General features: G+C 44.1%; 1 protein-coding gene across 1 annotated transcript; it reads right to left on the minus strand.

The window, feature by feature from the left end:
* Window positions 1–207: 207 nt before the first annotated feature.
* LOC310949633 (microtubule-associated protein 1 light chain 3 beta) lies at window positions 208–14,542 on the minus strand. The gene is made up of 4 exons (XM_083917132.1): window positions 14,295–14,542; window positions 8,582–8,637; window positions 4,752–4,858; window positions 208–2,013 (listed from the first exon to the last, which is right to left on the minus strand). Exons 1-4 carry the CDS (start codon window positions 14,332–14,334, stop codon window positions 1,836–1,838), a joined length of 381 nt encoding a protein of 126 aa, XP_083773258.1. The 5' UTR covers window positions 14,335–14,542; the 3' UTR covers window positions 208–1,835.
* Window positions 14,543–20,666: the final 6,124 nt, after the last annotated feature.

Consider the following 20,666-nt stretch of genomic DNA (forward strand, 5'->3'; position numbering starts at 1 on the left):
AAATTTAGGACTGAATCTAACCCATCCTAAATCAGTACTTTAGAGTAAGGAGCTACTTTAGCCAACATCAGACACCACGGGAGAAGATTTGGCATTATGATGATGCCAGATTGTTGATTGTTCGATGTTAATTTGCAATATTTTGCATGTGAACATGCACACAAATAGTCTGTTGATAAATGGCAAAAACACACATGAACCCCAAACTTTATTTTTTTACTCATTTTATTGTTTACAAAATACCAACATAAATACATAAGAGGCTATGATATTGCTGTGTGAGGATATGTGTGTGTGAAACAGAGGAGCAGGCAGAAAAGACCACTGAAACAAATGCTCCACCCCTCTGTAACACACACAGTGGCTTTCACGTCAGAAAAAAAGTCACCTTTGTACTTCACATAACGTAGACAGCAAAGAGTAAAGACGTACAATGAAATAAAAAGCAGATTAAATAAAAAGAACCAAAATGATAAAATACTGCTATATAAAAGCAGCTAAACCTCGATCTGTTGAGAAGAGGAGGAGAAGAAGCACAGCACAAACAGTGTGAAGGACCATCTAAAGACAGACAGGATGTTCAAATGTGTTTTTTTCCTTTTAGAGTGCGGCCCTTAAAACCCACTGGGCAAGTGTGCGTTCCCCACGCGTGTACGTGCTTGTTGAATTTCAGTGAACTGAAAGTGAACAACAGTGACAGCTCTGGGGTACCGGCCCTGTGGGTCAAAGGCGGAACACAGACAGTCAGACATGATGCTCATCAACCTGCCTGTGATTCACTGTCTTTTGACCCGTCTTCATTCCTTGGTCACGTTAATAAATAATTGTGACAAAGGAGATCAAGAGGAATGGGAAATGGCAACCCCCTCCACTCGTCAGCATTTACAGAAACACCATCATCCTCCATTCACACATGCAATCCGACCATGCTCCTTGTAGTGTGTCCAAAGTCTACTTGGTTACACTCTCATTGGAACCCATTTCTATATTCAAAGCTGTAAAGTCAATATTATCTGTACACCAAGGCATTTTTTTTTTGCGCATAACACTCATCCATTTCAAGAGCAAAAGCAGTTCCCCAACATATTTTGTTACAGTGAAGATGCTTTTAGGATGCAAGGCAGGGAGGGATAAAAACACCAAAGAAGGACCACTGAGGGAATGTGTCTAATCACACACGGATTAACAAAGATCTTCTCTACGTCATTTAGCATTTTTCTCTGGCAAAGGATTCCAAGTTCCACCTTTTAACTGCATTTAAATATTCCATTAAAAACAGAAACCCTTAACTTTCCCTTGTGCCTGTCTCCAAAAACCTTCAAATGAAGGTTGGCTTTGTTCACTGGCTTATGTTTATATATAGATAAGTGGTGGAGCCTCACCACGTTTATGTAATGTCCCTACCTGAAATCTATATTAAAATGAACATAAATACAGCCGAGGAGACACAACACTGAACATAACTGGCGGTACGTTGCCATGACAGCGGAGAGGACAATAAAGAAGCAGAGACACACACTAAGAGACTCTATTGGCCTGAGTCGTATTTGACTATTTGGGGATTTCTCTACTTAAAACTGCTGTTCTGGTCGAGCCTCGTGGCTGCTACTGGGTGAGTGGTGGGACACAAACAGTGTGTTCGCTCATTGCGTCATCTATCTAGATCACAACCTGAACCAGTTAGAGCAGGGAATTTATCCTACGCTGTGTTTAGATTTAGCAGGTTCTGTTTTTAGATATTAATCAAGAATAAAGATGAGTGGCAAGAAACATGGAGGGGGCTAAAAACTACAACTGTCCAATCGCCTGCCAGGTGGAAGAAGGAGTAAGGTAATTCACTGGGCGGTTGTGGTGGTGCCAAAGGTCTCCTGGGAGGCGTACACCATGTAGAGGAAGCCATCTTGGTCCCGCTCCCTTTCGTAGACCTCAGAGATGGCAGCTGACACTGAGACCATGCTGTGGCCGTTAGCCAGCAGGAAGAAAGCCTGGTTGGAGTTCAGCTGGAGGCGCCTCCTGGTGGCGAGACAAGGACATGATGGAGTGAGGACAAGGACATGATGGAGTGAGGACAAGGACATGATGGAGTGAGGACAAGGACATGATGGAGTGAGGACAAGGACATGATGGAGTGAGGAGAAGGACATGATGGAGTGAGGAGAAGGACATGGTAGAGTGAGGAGAAGGACATGGTGGAGTGAGGAGAAGGACATGGTAGAATGAGGAGAAGGACATGGTAGAGTGAGGAGAAGGACATGGTAGAGTGAGGAGAAGGACATGGTAGAGTGTGGACAAGGACATGGTAGAGTGAGGAGAAGGTCATGGTAGAGTGAGGAGAAGGACATGGTAGAGTGAGGAGAAGGACATGGTAGAATGAGGAGAAGGACATGGTAGAGTGAGGAGAAGGACATGGTAGAGTGAGGAGAAGGACATGGTAGAGGGAGGAGAAGGACATGGTAGAATGAGGAGAAGGACATGGTAGAGTGGGGAGAAGGACATGGTAAAGTGAGGAGAAGGACATGGTAGAGTGTGGACAAGGACATGGTAGAGTGAGGAGAAGGACATGGTAGAGTGAGGAGAAGGACATGGTAGAGTGAGGAGAAGGACATGGTAGAATGAGGAGAAGGACATGGTAGAGTGAGGAGAAGGACATGGTAGAGTGAGGAGAAGGACATGGTAGAGTGAGGAGAAGGACATGGTAGAGTGAGGAGAAGGACATGGTAGAGTGAGGAGAAGGACATGGTAGAATGAGGAGAAGGACATGGTAGAGTGAGGAGAAGGACATGGTAGAGTGAGGAGAAGGACATGGTAGAGTGAGGACAAGGACATGGTAGAGTGAGGAGAAGGACATGGTAGAGTGAGGAGAAGGACATGGTAGAGGGAGGAGAAGGACATGGTAGAGTGAGGAGAAGGACATGGTAGAGGGAGGAGAAGGACATGGTAGAGTGAGGAGAAGGACATGGTAGAGTGAGGAGAAGGACATGGTAGAGTGAGGAGAAGGACATGGTAGAGTGAGGAGAAGGACATGGTAGAGTGAGGACAAGGACATGGTAGAGTGAGGACAAGGACATGGTAGAGTGAGGAGAAGGACATGGTAGAGGGAGGAGAAGGACACGGTAGAGGGAGGAGAAGGACATGGTAGAGGGAGGAGAAGGACATGGTGGAGTGAGGACAAGGACATGGTGGAGTGAGGAGAAGGACATGGTAGAATGAGGAGAAGGACATGGTAGAGTGAGGAGAAGGACATGGTAGAATGAGGAGAAGGACATGGTAGAGTGAGGAGAAGGACATGGTAGAGTGAGGAGAAGGACATGGTAGAGTGAGGAGAAGGACATGGTAGAATGAGGAGAAGGACATGGTAGAGTGAGGAGAAGGACATGGTAGAGTGAGGAGAAGGACATGGTAGAGGGAGGAGAAGGACATGGTAGAATGAGGAGAAGGACATGGTAGAGTGAGGAGAAGGACATGGTAGAGTTAGGAGAAGGACATGGTAGAGTGAGGAGAAGGACATGGTAGAGGGAGGAGAAGGACATGGTAGAATGAGGAGAAGGACATGGTAGAGTGAGGAGAAGGACATGGTAGAGTGAGGAGAAGGACATGGTAGAGTGTGGACAAGGACATGGTAGAGTGAGGAGAACGACATGGTAGAGTGAGGAGAAGGACATGGTAGAGTGAGGAGAAGGACATGGTAGAATGAGGAGAAGGACATGGTAGAGTGAGGAGAAGGACATGGTAGAGTGAGGAGAAGGACATGGTAGAGTGAGGACAAGGACATGGTAGAGTGAGGAGAAGGACATGGTAGAGTGAGGAGAAGGACATGGTAGAGTGAGGAGAAGGACATGGTAGAGGGAGGAGAAGGACATGGTAGAGGGAGGAGAAGGACATGGTAGAATGAGGAGAAGGACATGGTAGAGTGAGGAGAAGGACATGGTAGAGTGAGGAGAAGGACATGGTAGAGTGTGGACAAGGACATGGTAGAGTGAGGACAAGGACATGGTAGAGTGAGGAGAAGGACATGGTAGAGTGAGGAGAAGGACATGGTAGAGTGAGGAGAAGGACATGGTAGAGGGAGGAGAAGGACATGGTAGAGTGAGGAGAAGGACATGGTAGAGTGAGGACAAGGACATGGTAGAGTGAGGAGAAGGACATGGTAGAGGGAGGAGAAGGACATGGTAGAGTGAGGAGAAAGACATGGTAGAGGGAGGAGAAGGACATGGTAGAGGGAGGAGAAGGACATGGTGGAGTGAGGACAAGGACATGGTGGAGTGAGGAGAAGGACATGGTAGAATGAGGAGAAGGACATGGTAGAGTGAGGAGAAGGACATGGTAGAGTGAGGAGAAGGACATGGTAGAATGAGGAGAAGGACATGGTAGAGTGAGGAGAAGGACATGGTAGAGTGAGGAGAAGGACATGGTAGAGTGAGGAGAAGGACATGGTAGAATGAGGAGAAGGACATGGTAGAGTGAGGAGAAGGACATGGTAGAGTGAGGAGAAGGACATGGTAGAGTGAGGAGAAGGACATGGTAGAGTGAGGAGAAGGACATGGTAGAGTGAGGAGAAGGACATGGTAGAGTGAGGAGAAGGACATGGTAGAGGGAGGAGAAGGACATGGTAGAGTGAAGAGAAGGACATGGTAGAGTGTGGACAAGGACATGGTGGAGTGTGGAGAAGGACATGGTGGAGTGTGGAGAAGGACATGGTGGAGTGTGGAGAAGGACATGGTGGAGAGGAGAGGACTGGACTTTAGGTCTACCTGATAATCTTGATCAGTTCACTCATGTTGACATGGTCTGGCACCAGGAACTTGGTCTTGTCGAGGATGGGAAGCTGTTTTTCTCCTTTATACCTCTCAATGATCACCTACAGGACACACACACACACACAACAAATGTTGTAATGTGTATTCAGAACTCATCCACTGTTTTGAGTCCACGCTCAATAATGAGATGTAATATGGAAATTAAGTCACACACATCACATGATATAGTGGAAAAAGAACAAAGTGCTCTGTCAGTCTGGACTGTCTTTGCTGCACGGCTGGTAAAAAGTTGAGGGAACAATCTCACCACAGCTGTTCTTCAATCATAGAACATATTCTCTTCATCTGCAAATCAGAATTATTTTCTTAGCAGTTAATGAACTTCTCCTATGTTGGCCAGAAAATGTTAAGATCTCCTTGACAACTGGGCAAAATTCATCTGCTGATGAAGACAATGTGATATAACGGAAAGCCCCACAACAGCTACTAAATAGGCCTTTTGGTGAGATTGTTCTCTATTGACCTCAGTCTGTACATGCAAATGAGGGAATCCTCCATGTACAATTAAGTTAGTCATGGAGTCCCACAGGGTTCTGTCCTTGGACCAATTCTAGTCAGCTTATATATGCTTCCCTTAGGAAATATTATAAGGAAGCACTCCATTAATTTTCATTGTTATGCTGATGATACACAATTATATTTAGCCATCAAACCAGAAGAAACCGATCAGTTAGATCAAATGTGCAATGAGGAAATAAAAAGCTGGATCACCTGCAATTTTCTGATGATAAACTCATAAAAAACTGAACTGACTGTTATTGTACTTTGATCCGAAAACCTCCGAAACTCAATAGCTAAAGACATTGTTACTCTGGATGATGTGTTGTCTTCCAGCACCAGCACCGATTCTCACATGAAACTTACGACAAGGACTGCATATTTTCACCTGTGTAATATTGCGAAAATGAGGAACATTGTGTCTCAGAAAGATTCAGAGAAACTTGTCCATGCATTTGTTACTTCTAGGCTGGACTATTGCAACTCCTTATGATCAGGCTGCTCCAATAAGTCTGTTAAAAGTCTCCAGTTGGTCCAAAATGCTGCAGCTCGTGTACTAACTAAAACAAATAGAAGAGAACATATTTCTCCTGTATTAGCTTCTTTGCACTGGCTACCTGTAAAATCTAGAATAGAATCTAAAATCCTTCTCCTTACCTACAAAGCTCTTATTGGTCAGGCTCCGTCGTATCTTACAGAGCTCATAGTACCGTATTACCCGAGTAGATCGCTGCGCTCTGAGAATGCAGGGCTACTTGTCGTTCCTAAAGTCTCCAAAAGTAGAATGGGAGGCAGAGCCTTCAGCTACCAAGCTCCTCTCCTGTGGAACCAACTACCAAATGTTATTCGAAATACAGACACTGTCCCCTTATTTAAGAGTAAACTTAAAACGTTCCTCTTTAATAAAGATTACAGTTGCTACTATATATGCTGCTATAGGCCTAGTCTGCCGGGGATAATACTTTTCCAGATACTCTGAGCTTCTCTCCTCTCTGTCTGTATCATTCATGTCTCATCAATGCATGTTACTAATTCAACTTCTTCCCCGGAGTTGTTTATGTTTTTCCGTCTCTCAGGTCTCTGCTGATCGTGGTGGTGCCTGCTGCCGTGGTTCTGCATGACGCTTCTTGCTGCTCATATTACTCATATATACTATCATTAGTCTTATAAATTATAAACATTGTAGTCATAAAAACGCAGCTGTTATTACCACTACTCATCATTGATCATCTTTCCCAAAATAATTATTATCATTGTCATACTCTGTACTTGTGTCTACTATTCTACTGTATTAACTGCCATAACATATAAGTCATATTCACATTACTATACTGTAGATAATATAGTTACTGTTACTTTTGTGGTTGCTTGGATCTTTGGCACTGTCTGTCCATCTGTCCATCTGTTTGTCTCTTCTCTCTTTCTCTCTCATTTTCTTCCTCCCCAACTGGTCAAGACAGATTGCATTCTCCAATCCCTTCTCGCCACCATGCCCCTACTTAACTGTCTCTGTACTTGCTCTGTTTCCGTGTGTACTGTTGTTGTTATTATTATTATTATTATTATTATTATTATTATCTATGCCACATTCATTATTGCTTCTGTTTACTGTTCTGCTGTGTTGTCCCGTCTTTGGGTCACTGAAAAGCGCTATATAAATAAAATTAAGTATTATTATTATTATTGTTATTATTATTAGATGTCCGTCCTCCATAAAGTTGGGTCTGTTTGACGTTCCTGCCTGTTAAAGGGAATGTTTTCGTTGCCACTGTGTACTCAAGATTGCTGTTGCTACTCATGGGGCAATTGTTGGGTGTAAATCATAAATAAGTCATAGTGTGGCCTTTCGTAGTCTATATGTAAAGTGTCTTGAGATAACTTTTGTAAAGGACTGGCACTGTAAACAAAAGTTAATTGAACTGACTTAAAATTACGTTTCCAAGGAGGGAACTTTGAACCTAAACCTTCAAAAAATGAACAAAATATATATGATGATGCAGAATGATTCACTGATTCTTTCTGTGGAGCTAGATCACTCAAATAAGCTCAGAACCTTGACTGTAATGCAACCTGAAACAGATGCTGGGGCAAATTAGCCCTGCCCTACCAGAGCGTTGGGGAACTTGTAGGAGACAGATTTGAAAAAATCCAATAATGACAAAAATAGGAAATAAAATGGCTGATCTGAAATTTGAGCAAGGATTTAGAAACGCAATGACATCTGTTTGGCATGAGAGTAGATTGTTCAGCGAGGCAGGGCTGGTCTGAGAGCAGTCTGTAATACAGTCCTCTGCTCCCCCACCCCCAACACGCTCCACTCTAGCCGTCTGGGTGGAGTCATGTTACAGTGACACAGCGCATCTGCCTCTGTTGTCGACACTTACCATGAATGGTATATAATTCACGCTGCTTTTTTCTTTTTTACATCTACCACAGATAGCAACAACTTGGACATCATCACAAAGGCTCAAGGCTCTGTCTGTCTCTCTCTCCTGCTTTCCTGCTGTTTTCCCTCTATTTCTGTCATCCACACACACACACACACACACACACACACACACACACACACACACACACACACACACACACACACACACACACACACACACACACACACACACACACACACACACACACACACACACACACACACACACACACACACACACACACACACACACACACACACACACACACACACACACACACACACACACACACACACACACACACACACACACACACTTTTAAGATGAGAAGAGGCCTTAAATGGGGCAGCAGATGGAAGACTGTGGTGACTATCTCAAAATGATAAAAAGAGCAGGTGAAACACAAGGTGTGCGTTTGTTTGTTTATTGGTGGTTGCTAGGAGCCACTGACAACTGACTTATTACACATTACCCATTTCTCGTAACTGGTCACTGTAAGCTGGGGAAAAAAAGGCCTGATCACATAAACCATAATATATGAAAGAAACTTAGAATAATAACCAGCAAGGCAACAATAAAAACTCCGCCCAGAAGCAGAAAGCCCTTGCAGAAATGTGCGTGATGCCAACGAATGACATTTAAAACCATCTCATAGACAACCAGGAAACATGTGGTAACACTTTCCGCTGCAGTATGTTTGTCTTGTTTCTACTCGTGGCTTCCTGTGTGCTGTCGTGCATGTCGTGCTCAAACATTTCTGCCTCAAAGTGTTCGTGTTGCTTCAGTGGATTTTACTGCAGAGGCTTTGGAAGCATTGCAATTTGCATCTGAACTTACTGGTATCTTGTTGGGGTGCTGCTCTCGGATCAGTCTGACATCTTCCATTCTCTGTTCTGTGGGGCAGAAAAACAGACTGGGGTCAATAGAAATGTCCTCCCTGAAAGGAGGTCGGCTGAATCACACAGTACTGATAAAACACAAATGAGGTCAAACACAAACATGTCAATGCCATCAATAAAGAAATCAGTCAAAGTATAAACAAACCCACAGGCAGGTTGTACCAGAACTTCCCAACCACTCCGCCCTTGCATACAGCAATACTGTGATGATTTGAATACTGTAAATGAATGCAGGCTATCTGATGATCACGTGAGGAGCAGCAGACAAGGGGTTCATTATCCTCTCTGGTTCAACAGCTACGTGGAGGTGTCACATATCATTCATTTCACGGAGATCTTAACCAAACAGTGTTGCAGCTGTAATTGGTCTTTCCCTTTTTCACGAGCTCTGTTTCAAAACATATTCATAAAAAATAATAATGTTATTAAACTCTTAAAGCTTAATATCAAGCAGAATAGAAATATCTGGGAAAATGTATTTAACAGACTGCTTAGCAGTCTAAGGCGCTCTAGTGAGAACATAATGAGCTTTCCTAAAACCCACTCACGGTGTACTAACTACATTGTTCCTCAGTGATTAGCGGATTAATAGCCATAAACTATATTTCACTCAATTTCGATTCAGTTACTCCAAGTGTGTATGCATCAGGCATGTTGAGCACACACCTCACCTAAATGTGTCATCACAAAGATTTGTTATTATCAAGGGAGTTCCTTCCTCCTGATAAAATGGTAACATTATATAAACTGGAGATCAAAATTAGAGAACAAAGTATTAATGCTTGATTTACTCGGAAATATTGTTATTTTTTTATCGTTCAGATCCAAAACCCATAGAGAATCTCTGGAAAATCCTTGGTGACAAAGTAATGTGTAAGAAACCCACTCCAGTTAGTGAACTGTGGAAGAGACTGAGTCAGAATGGACCAAGATCAAAGCAGAGCAGTGTGAGAAACTAGTGATGTCCTGTGGGTGCAGATGTGCTGAAGTCATTCAAAGCTGTGGCCTCTACACTTCCTGTTCATTTTTCAATCCTACAGAAGAAAACATGGTTGAAATCTTCTCTTCTGACACAATGAACTGTTGTTGGTAATTTTGCCCATTGTTTTTTCCCACAAAATAAAGGTTTTTGATGAATTGCCTTGGATAGATATTCTATCAAATTCTGAACAATAAAAAATAATATTTCAGAATAAATCAAGTATTAATATTTTTTCTCTAATTTTGATCTCCATTGTATAGTCAATAAAATGACCTCACTGTAGGCTCCTTAATATAGAGTCGTGTTCAAGTGTAAGACGTTTTCCCTCCACGGTGATCATTCAAAAGAACAGGTCAGTAGCACAGCTGCTGATTGGATGGAACTATAGCAGAGCAGGCCCCTCCTTTCTGGGGTTTAAGTGGTGTAACTGGGCCAAAATTAACTGTTACAGATAACACCTTGGGCAACAACAGTCAGATGGGATCAGTGGACAACCTTGAGCATGGGAGAAACATGTCAACATCATGATCATCTTTATCAGTTGTCAGACTTTGAAATACAATGAAACATTTGGTAGAAATCGTAAAAATAAAATATGCACATTGATTTTCAAAGAAACACAATCAATGGGTGCACACTGGGCCCGGGCTGCTGCCAGTCAGTTGATGAGTTACTAGTATTCAGTCTTGTGACATGCCACTAAAATTGTTTGCTAAGAAGAAATCAGCTGTTAACATATCTAATTTAATCGACAGATAAATGTTTATCTTTCTGCCAGAGGCTGCAATTTCCATGCTTCACTTGAGGAAATGTGGGATATCAGCCCATGATTACATTCCCGTGGGTTTGAGTTCATGGCTTAGGAACAGGGAAGCTCTGGAGATGTCAGGAGACCAGGTCCAGAGATAGTCTGGAGTTGCTCTTTCACACATGCAGCACACAGCGGATACGTTTTCACTGGGAATACTAAACTTTGGTTGAGGTGAAGGGGCGCACATGGCGTTAGTTACACAGGAAAACGGTTCTTGATTTGGTCATAAAAACATCAGTCTCTTGCCTTTCCTTCAATTTTTCCTGATGACTTTGGCCTTGGTTCTTACACACAGAAGTTCCCAGTTTTGGTGATTCACCTACAGACGAATCCGACGAAGTACCGGAAGTGTACAAGCCGACATTGCTGCGGTGGTGTCTCCCTCCAGTATGCGTGCGATTGAATGGGAGCTGTTCTTCACAAATCTTAACCTCCTGAAGAGTGCTTGTAATTATTTCCTCCATCACTGATTAACTCAGCTACTTAACGTTTGCTTTGTGGTCCTTAGGTTGCCCTATTAAGAGCAACTTGTTATATTTCACAAAAACACCACCTAGAGTTAATTTACCCTGTGCGACCACGGCAGCCTTGATAGAGGCGTCTAACGTGAGCTAGCTAAGCAGTGTTAGCTTAGCTGACATAACTTTTCACCGCTTCACTTTAAAGCTAGGCAGCCGCATGCTATTCATTGTGAGATTTACGAGTGTGAACCAAAACTTAGCGCGCTGTTGCTGTTTTGAGCAAAGTCCCCTCTGTTAATATTCTTGATCCATTTCTGGAGAACATCTGCACACCCAGAGAATCACTGTAGACCGTACGGCCTCGGACAGGGGCTCTCTTCATGAGATAAAGGTTTGAATCCATGTAGACCGTACGGCCTCAGACAGGGGCTCTCCTTGAGGTAAAGGTTTGAATCCATGTAGACCGTACGGCCTCAGACAGGGGCTCTCCATGAGGTAAAGGTTTGAATCCATGTAGACCGTACGGCCTCAGACAGGGGCTCTCTTCATGAGGTAAAGGTTTGAGTCCATGTAGACCGTACGGCCTCAGACAGGGGCACTCTTCATGAGGTAAAGGTTTGAATCCATGTAGACCGTACGGCCTCAGACAGGGGCACTCTTCATGAGGTAAAGGTTTGAATCCATGTAGACCGTACGGCCTCAGACAGGGGCTCTCTTCATGAGGTAAAGGTTTGAATCCATGTAAACCGTACGGCTTCAGACAGGGGCACTCTTCGTGAGGTAAAGGTTTGAATCCATGTAGACCGTACGGCCTCAGACAGGGGCTCTCTTCATGAGGTAAAGGTTTGAATCCATGTAGACCGTACGGCCTCAGACAGGGGCACTCTTCATGAGGTAAAGGTTTGAATCCATGTAGACCGTACGGCCTCAGACAGGGGCACTCTTCATAAGGTAAAGGTTTGAATCCATGTAAACCGTACGGCTTCAGACAGGGGCACTCTTCATGAGGTAAAGGTTTGAATCCATGTAGACCGTACGGCCTCAGACAGGGGCTCTCTTCATGAGGTAAAGGTTTGAATCCATGTAGACCGTACGGCCTCAGACAGGGGCACTCTTCATGAGGTAAAGGTTTGAATCCATGTAGACCGTACGGCCTCAGACAGGGGCACTCTTCATGAGGTAAAGGTTTGAATCCATGTAGACCGTACGGCCTCAGACAGGGGCTCTCTTCATGAGGTAAAGGTTTGAATCCATGTAGACCGTACGGCCTCAGACAGGGGCACTCTTCATGAGGTAAAGGTTTGAATCCATGTAGACCGTACAGCCTCAGACAGGGGCACTCTTCATGAGGTAAAGGTTTGAATCCATGTAGACCGCACGGCCTCAGACAGGGGCTCTCTTCATGAGGTAAAGGTTTGAATCCATGTATACCGTACGGCCTCAGACAGGGGCTCTCTTCATGAGATAAAGGTTTGTGTTGTTTACGTTCAGTTTTTTCCAAAGTAGCAGCCGAGAATTGCACAGGTTCTTCCTGACTTCCTAGACATCGTTGTCAAAAAATAAAGAAAAGGTACACTTTTGATGACAGCTCCCATTCAAGCGTGTGCATACGGGAGGGAGACGCCGCCGCAGTAATGGCAGTGCCACTAGATGGCGAAACACACAAACAGCTCGCCGGATTCGTCTGTTTAATGCCCGGTCTGGCTGAATCCGACGTTTGCATTCACACATACACTCCCAAGGGTAACTAACGGAGACAAACAGCCTTTGACTCATCAGTTGTCAATCAAATTTTTTTTTAAAAGCACAAAATGGGAAGCAGTTGGTCTAAAAGCCTTTAGGGGATTCCACACCTTTCTGTTGTCCTAATATGGGAGTTAGTCAGTGCCGCCTTGCACAACTGGTCCCTGTGGATTCCCGGAGTCATCTTATGACCTATTATGACAGATATGCAACTTGAACTGTATCACACTCAAGAAATGTGAGTGTCTGTACCATGTGTACTGACAATGTTAGTGACACTGTGAAACATTAAGAGTGTATTACTCAAACATGTGGGCCTGTTAGGCAAAACATGGCAGTGGTACAGCGTAAAATCAAAACTGTAAACAACTACTATAATTTACTTGTCTGCCTCTAAACTGAACTGTGGGCTGAGTACGTCTGTTTAGTTCTTTATTTCAAAAATGTGAAAGAAATAACAGCATCAATAGAAATAATGTAAAAAAACAAAATAAACAAACAAGAATAATAATAACAAAATCAGAAATAACATTTTGATGTTTCCACGATTAAAACAAACTAATTGAACAGTTTAACATGTCTGAACAGGAGTAGTGAGAAGAATAACTGATTTAAAACTACATTGTCCAGGTATTAGAATCAAAGCTTCACTCCAACACGTTCTCAAATAGAGTTCAGCGCACGTGACGCCATGTTTCTCTTTGCTGCCTGGCCCTCACGTGCTCCGGTTGGGCAAATTCTGACCAATAACGTGACATTTAACAGGAAGTCGGCTACTTTTAGTCATACTGGGAATTATGTTTCCAGTGCTGAAGTCAACCCCCCCGTCTTTGTTCGTTCAACATATTCACACTCCAAAGTCCAAATCCACTAAAGGCCCAGGCATCAACATAACCGTTAACTCGACACTTTCACAGACGCATGGCCTACTGAATCACTTGGTTTTTTATATATTCTCTCATGCACACTGTACCAAAGCACTGAAAAACACCACAAAGAATAGGATGTCAGGGAGAGGCAGGTGGATAAACGAAGTGACAGTGTGTTTTCAGAAGTGACAGGCCTTCTCTTTAGCACCGGGAGCTGGGAGATCCTAACAGAAACTAAAATCCGCATCGAGGCCGTGGCCTACCCGTAACACAGAGAAACAACAAGGTAAACTCCGCACTTTTGTTGACCGTTTGAGTCTGGACTAGCTTTTAAACTCCTTTCTTCTCCGCCGTGAACTGCCCCATCCCCCAATCCTGCAGCTCTGTTGGTGCCCTGCGTTTCGACACCACTTTGTTTTTCTCCCACAGCTCTGATGCAAACAAACACACACACGCACGCACACGCACACACTAAGGCCTACAGGAAATATTATCCCATTCCATTCTATTCTGCATGAATGCTTATTATTATTATAACTGTTATCTTTGCTTTCTTCTTTTAGACCAGTTGACACGACGCCAGCAAAGCGTACATTTAAACTGTAAACTCAACCAGCGGGACAAAATGAACGCTAATACGCCACTGGGATAATAACTAACAGCCGACGTGTGTACACTAAAAACAACAACGGACACACGCTACAGTCACAGGCCACAGCATTACTTCAGACATAAAGCAGAGGAGTTGTGTGTGAAACGGTGACATAAGCCGTGGAAACACCTACCGAATGTCCTTCTTTGTTTGAAGGTTTTTTCTGAAGGCATTGCGTCAAAGTCAAGCAGTTGGTAGTAGGTGGAAACGGAGGTAGCGACTGTATCAAAGCAGAAATATAAAAGCTAAAAAGGGTTTACAAAACTGTCCGTGGTCTCCGTGCTGGCGGTGTATCGGTAAAATGGAAACTAGAGGACACTAGTTCAGCGTTTGATGCCGTCGCTTCCTTCCTCGGGCTCTGTTGATGTCAGGACGAGCTCGAGCTCGAGCAAAACAAACCTGTCAGCTGACCTCTGACGTCACGCGCCTCCCTCTCATCTGGTCGAATTCACTTGAACGAATAGCACAGTTAAGTTACATGACTTATTTTTAAAGATTCATAACAGTATAGCCCGCGTATTCATTTGAGCTCTTGACATGTATCTATTTTTACTTTTATTTATTGTCTTCTATTTCTCTAAGCCTTCGTATCTTATTAAGTATTCTTATGTAATGTCGTTATAATTTAATGTGTATGGTTTTCTGAAAGGAGAACTGACTCTTTACACACATATCTATCTTTGTATGATGCCACACTGCTCTGTTTGTACTAATTTTGCTCAAATTGCAAATAAAGAATACAAAAACTTCACTTGAACGAGTTTGATTAAAGTTTTGAGGGGTACAGAATGAAAGTTTAACAAATATATATATTTAAAAAAATATATTTAGTCTGAATTAATATTTAAAAATTTTTATGGAGGGGTTTGACAATGACTTTCTGTCCCGTTCTGTTTCCATTGTAGCAGCCAATAGTGTTGGGCGTTGCTGGTTGCCAGGGTTGTCTGTTGTTGCTACAGAAACAAGAATCATTTAGAGTTGAGAGCTAGCTAATGGATTACACAGCACTCAAAGAAAGACTTCCAGCTGAAGGCTGGCTAATTTTAAATACTGTTGTAAAATTAATTGATTAGACAAATTAGTGATCAGCAGGTCTCTTCTGATCGTGGTGGTGCCTGCTGCAGTGGGCCTGCATGATGCTTCCTGCTGCTATTATATTCTATAACCTTAGCTGTGCTTGTTTCTACTATTCTGCTGTATTAACTGCCATAACATATAAGTCATATTCACATTACTATAGATATTATTATAGTGTCTGGGAGTGTGTCTGTCTCTCTGCCTTTGTGTCTGTCTTTGTCTCTCTCTGTCCATCTGTCCGTCTTTTCTCTCTCTCTCTCTCTCCTTCTCCATGAAGTTGGGTCTGTCTGACGCTCCTGCCTGTTAAAGGGAAGGTTTTCGTTGCCACTGTGTGCTCAAAGGGGGAATTGTTGGGTCTCTGTAAATCATAAATTAGTCATAGAGTGTGGTCTATACCTACTCTGTAAAGTGTCCTGAGATAACTTTTGTTATGATTTGGCACTGTAGCTAAAATTAAATTGAATTGAATTGATTGAATTGAATCCTGTGGGCCCACCACACGCAGGAGGAACCACTTGGGTCGGGTGCGCTGTCTCTGGGGACGTGGAATGTCCCCACTGACTGTTGTATTTGCATATGCACCGAACAGCAGTTCAGAGTATTCGGCATTCATGGAGACCCTTAATGGAGTCCTGCATGGGGCTCCAGTAGGGGACTCAATAGTTCTGCTGGGAGACTTCAATGCCCGCGTGGGCAATGATGGAGACACCTGGAGAGGCGTGATTGGGAGGAACGGCCTCTCTGATCCAAACCCAAGTGGTCGTCAATTATTAGACTTCTCTGCTAGTCACGGATTGTCTATAACTAACACCATGTTCGAATATAAGGATGCTCATAAGTGTAAGTGGTACCAGAGCACCCTAGGTCATAGGTCGATGATCGATTTTGTGATCGTATCATCTGATCTGAGGCCGTATGTTTTGGACACTCGAGTGAAGAGAGGGGCAGAGCTATCAACTGATCACCATATGGTGATTAGTTGGGTCAGAGGATGGGGGTAAGCCCAAACGAGTAGTGCGGATGAATTGGGAACATCTGGAGGAGGCCCCTGTCCGAGAGATCTTTAACTCACATCTCCGGCTGAGCTTTTCTGGCATCCCTGTGGAGGTTGGGGGCATTGAACCGGAGTGGGCAATGTTCAAAGCTTCCATTGCTGAAGCTGCAGCGGTGAGCTGTGGCCTCAAGGTCTTAGGTGCCTCAAGGGGCGGTAACCCTCGAACACCGTGGTGGACACCGGTGGTCAGGGAAGCTGTCCGACTGAAGGATGAGGCCTTCCGGGATATATTATCCCGGAAGACTCCAGAGACGGTTGCAAGGTACCGACAGGCCAGAAGGGCTGCAGCCTCTGCTGTGTCAGAGGCAAAGCAGCGGGTGTGGGAGGAGTTCGGAGAAGTCATGGAGAAGGACTTTTGGGCGGCACCAAGGTGCTTCTGGAAAACCATTCGACATCTCAGGAGGGGGAAACGGGGAACCGTCCAAGCAAGGACGGGTCACTGGTGACCTCAACCGATGAGGTAATCGGGTGGTGGAAGGAGCACTTTGAGGAACGCCTTAATCCGACTAACACGCTCTCTTTTGTAGAAGCAGAGCTGGAGGCTGATGGGGAATCATCGTCAATATCTCTGGCGGAAGTCACTGATGTAGTCAAACAACTCCACAGAGGCAGGGGCTGTCTTGGTTGACACGTCTCTTCAACATTGCATTGAAGTCTGGGACAGTGCCAAGGGAGTGGCAGACTGGGGTGGTGGTTCTTCTGTTTAAAAAGGGGGACCAGAGGGTGTGTGCTAATTACAGGGGTATCACACTACTCAGTTTCCTGGTAAAGTCTACTCCAAGGTGCTGGAAAGGAGGGCTGCCTATAGTCGAACCTCAGATTGAAGAGGAACAATGCGGATTCCGTCCTTGACGTGGAACAACGGACCGGCTCTTCATTCTCGCAAGGATCCTGGAGGGGGCCTGGGAGTATGCCCATTCAGTCTACATGTGTTTTGTGGATCTGGAGAAGGCATATGACCGGGTTCCTCTGGAGATACTGTGGGAGGTGCTGCGGGAGTATGGGGTGAGGGGGTCACTTCTGTGGGCCATCCAATCTCTGTACACCCAAAGCGAGAGCTGTGTCCGGACCCTCAGCAGTAAGTCGGATTTGTTCCTGGTGGGGGTTGGCCTCCGCCAGGGGTGCGCTTTGTCACCAATCCTATTCGTGATTTTCATGGACAGGATATCGAGGCGTCGACTTGGTGGGGAGGGGTTGCAGTTCGGTGGGCTGAGGATCTCGTCTCTGCTTTTTGCAGAGGATGTGGTCCTGATGGCATCGTCGATCAGTGACCTTCAGCACTCACTGGATCGGTTCGCAGCCGTGTGTGAAACGGCTGGGATGAGGATCAGCACCTCTAAATCTGAGGCCATGGCTCTCAGCAGGAGACCGGTGGATTGCTTACTCCAGGTAGGGAATGAGTCCTTACCCCAATTGAAGGAGTTCAAGTACATCATGTTCACGAGTGAGGGGACGATGGAGCGTGAGTTTGGCCGGAGAATCGGAGCAGCGGGGGCGGTGTTGCAGTCGCTCTACCGCACCGTTGTGACGAAAAGAGAGCTGAGCCGGAAGGCATAGCTCTCGATCTACTGGTCAATCTTCGTTCTTACCCTGACCTATGGTCATGAAAGCTGGGTCATGACCGAAAGAATGAGGTTTTCTCATGAGGGTGGCTGGAGTCTCCCTTAGAGAGAGGGGGAGAAGGTCAGCATCCGTTAGGAACTCGGAGTAGAGCCGCTGCTCCTTTGCATTGAAAGGAGCCGGTTGAGGTGGTTTGGGCATCTAGTAAGGATGCCCCCTGGGCGCCTCCCTAGGGAGGTGTTCCAGGCACATCCAGCTGGGAGGCGGCCTCGGGGAAGACCCAGGACTAGGTGGAGAGATTATATTTCCACACTGGCCTGGGATCCCCCAGTTAGAGCTGGTTAATGTGGCCCGGGAGAGGGAAGTTTGGGGTCCCCTGCTAAAGCTGCTGCCCCTGCGACCCGACCCCGGATAAGAGGCTGAAGATGAGATGAGATGAGAGTAATTGAATTGAATTACCCTGTATGATTCATCACTTGACTCAGCAACAAACCTGGCAACCAGACTGCTGGAATTATTTTTTGTTGTTGCTACTACGATCTTGAGACATTAGATGGCGCTGTTCTGCTCATTCTCTATATTCAACCTTTTGCAGGAATTTGTGTTTTCTCTGAACCAAAAAGGACACATATTGCACAATCATTTAAAGAATGAATGTAAGTGAAAAAATGTGATAATTACATTTTATTTAAAAAACATATACATTTACAATCACTGCTTGAATTAAAACATGTTGTTTTCCCAGACGGAGGTTAGGGGAGACCAGGGTTGGTTATCTACGGGGGTCGGTTGGGACTCCGCTCATAACCTTTGCTAACACATCTGAAAGACTTTTCTGGTGAGGGTAACATTTCAGTTAAATTATTTAGAGAAATTAAAACAATGTTTTTATGTTTGTTAATAACCATGAAGTTATTATGAATATTTGGATTTTTCAGTGCCAAAACTAATTAGACATTCCTACCGATGAATTCCTTCGAAATGTTGTTTGATTTAAAAAAAAAAAAGGGAAGTTATTGTATTAAATCTTCAGGTTTTCTGGTTCTTATTTGAATCAAATGTTCAAATTGTTTCTAATTGTTGCTTCATTTTTGTATCTTTATCGTTTTCAGTTTTGTGTCAACCATCCCCAAAATGTGTGCCAACAAACTTTTTGATAGGGCTGTTTGCACAACATCACTTTAATCACGAATCACCTAATTTTAGAAAACATTTGTATAATTTAAACCATATTCATGTATAACCTTTCATTTGCTGGTGTTTACAATATTCTTATATTAATTCTGCCCGACAAATACAGCATTTTTTACAGAGGATTTAAAAGTGTGCCAATGAACCCCGGTCTCCCCTAATGATCTGAACCTGCATCATTCATCATCACTCCAAAGCATCTAGTCTCATTCCATAGAGCAAGTCTGGCAGATCGAGTTGACTCAAATGTTTACAACTTTCACGCCCCTCCCCCTCTACCTGCTCATCTGTGCGTGTGCACCAAATTCCTGTGAATGCACCTGTGTCCTCTCTGATTGTTAAACAGCATGGAGTACACACTACGCAGAGGTAGACTGGCTAACTGTTGACATCATTTAGCGTATGCGTAGCATGAGGCGTGTGCATGTGATATTGTAACATGCACAAGGGGGGGGGGGGGGGGGTCTGTGGCATGTGTAGGAACTGTGAACTGTGCTGAGTGGACAGGATGACATGGGCGCGGTGGAAAACAAACAACAAGCTCTACGTGCACGTAGAGGCACATTTTTTTTCTAAGACCAGATGATTTATGTTGTTCTATCGGAGCAGAGTGTTTGCTTAAGTGAATATGAACAAACAAATGTTACCGGCTGGGACTTTAAAGTCCAAGACCCATGCATAATCAGATCACCCTTTACCAAGGTATCAACATTAAAAACACAAAAATGTACAGTTCACCGAACAACAGCAGCCTTTGATTAACAAGTCAAACTGAGTGAAACCACTCTGGCACACTAAAACACAAAGCAGTCAGGGGAGCCCTCTATACTTCTGTCTTCAAATGACAGGGTGCACTGCTGTTATATTTAGGACACAGTTTGGTAAACTTTTCGCAACGTGTGTTTCTTTTAATGTTGACAAGCCTGTTTTCCCTTAAGGTACTTTAGTGCCTGTATGTGAAATGTTTTGAAATGAATAAACTGCCCATAAAAAGGTGCCACCCTCCTGTTGTCTTAAACATCATTTCAGTTACAGCAAGCAGGCAGCTGGGTAACAACATCTGGAAAGTCAGGATTAAATAAAATGTCACTGGAAGGTCACCAGGTCAAATTCATAAATGTGCTGGGATGATGAAGAAAAACTTTCCTTAAGCTGAATCCTTGGACTCATGGCTCATTAACATCAATCATTTAGCTGAGTAAAGTGGAAGAAGACATACTTTATTTAAAAAAACAAATATTTGTACTTTATATAATACACATGTAAACAGGAACTATACACATGCATCAGTTGGAGAGATGTGGGTCTTGTGCAATGGTTCAGGGCCTTGCTAAAGGACACCTTGGCAGTGCCCAGAAGGTGAAGTGACATTTCTCCAGTCATACTTGATCGTTAGGTAGACATAGGCCTACATGTGGTGCAATAAAACATTTAGGGTTTTCCCCTGAGATGTGCTGGAGTAGAAGTAGCTTAAAACGAATACTCAAATAAAAGTACCCTTAACTTTAATTAAATCCAGGCTAAATATACTTAATTACGTCACATCTCAACTTGGACACATAGGGTTGATGGTAGTTGTAGTCAGCCAAGAAGAAGATGCAGTTCTACTTCTTATCCAGCAGG

Source organism: Echiichthys vipera, assembly GCF_963691815.1.
Source record: "Echiichthys vipera genome assembly, chromosome: 7".
Lineage (NCBI taxonomy): Eukaryota > Metazoa > Chordata > Actinopteri > Perciformes > Trachinidae > Echiichthys > Echiichthys vipera.

Coding starts and splice junctions, on each gene's coding strand:
- LOC310949633 (XM_083917132.1), bottom strand. CDS start 14,334: ATGCCTTCAGAAAAAACCTTCAAACAAAGAAGGACATTCG. Junction 8,638..14,294: donor CAAACAAAGAAGGACATTCG/GTAGGTGTTTCC, acceptor TCTGCCCCACAG/AACAGAGAATGGAAGATGTC. Junction 4,859..8,581: donor AGCACCCCAACAAGATACCA/GTAAGTTCAGAT, acceptor TGTGTCCTGTAG/GTGATCATTGAGAGGTATAA.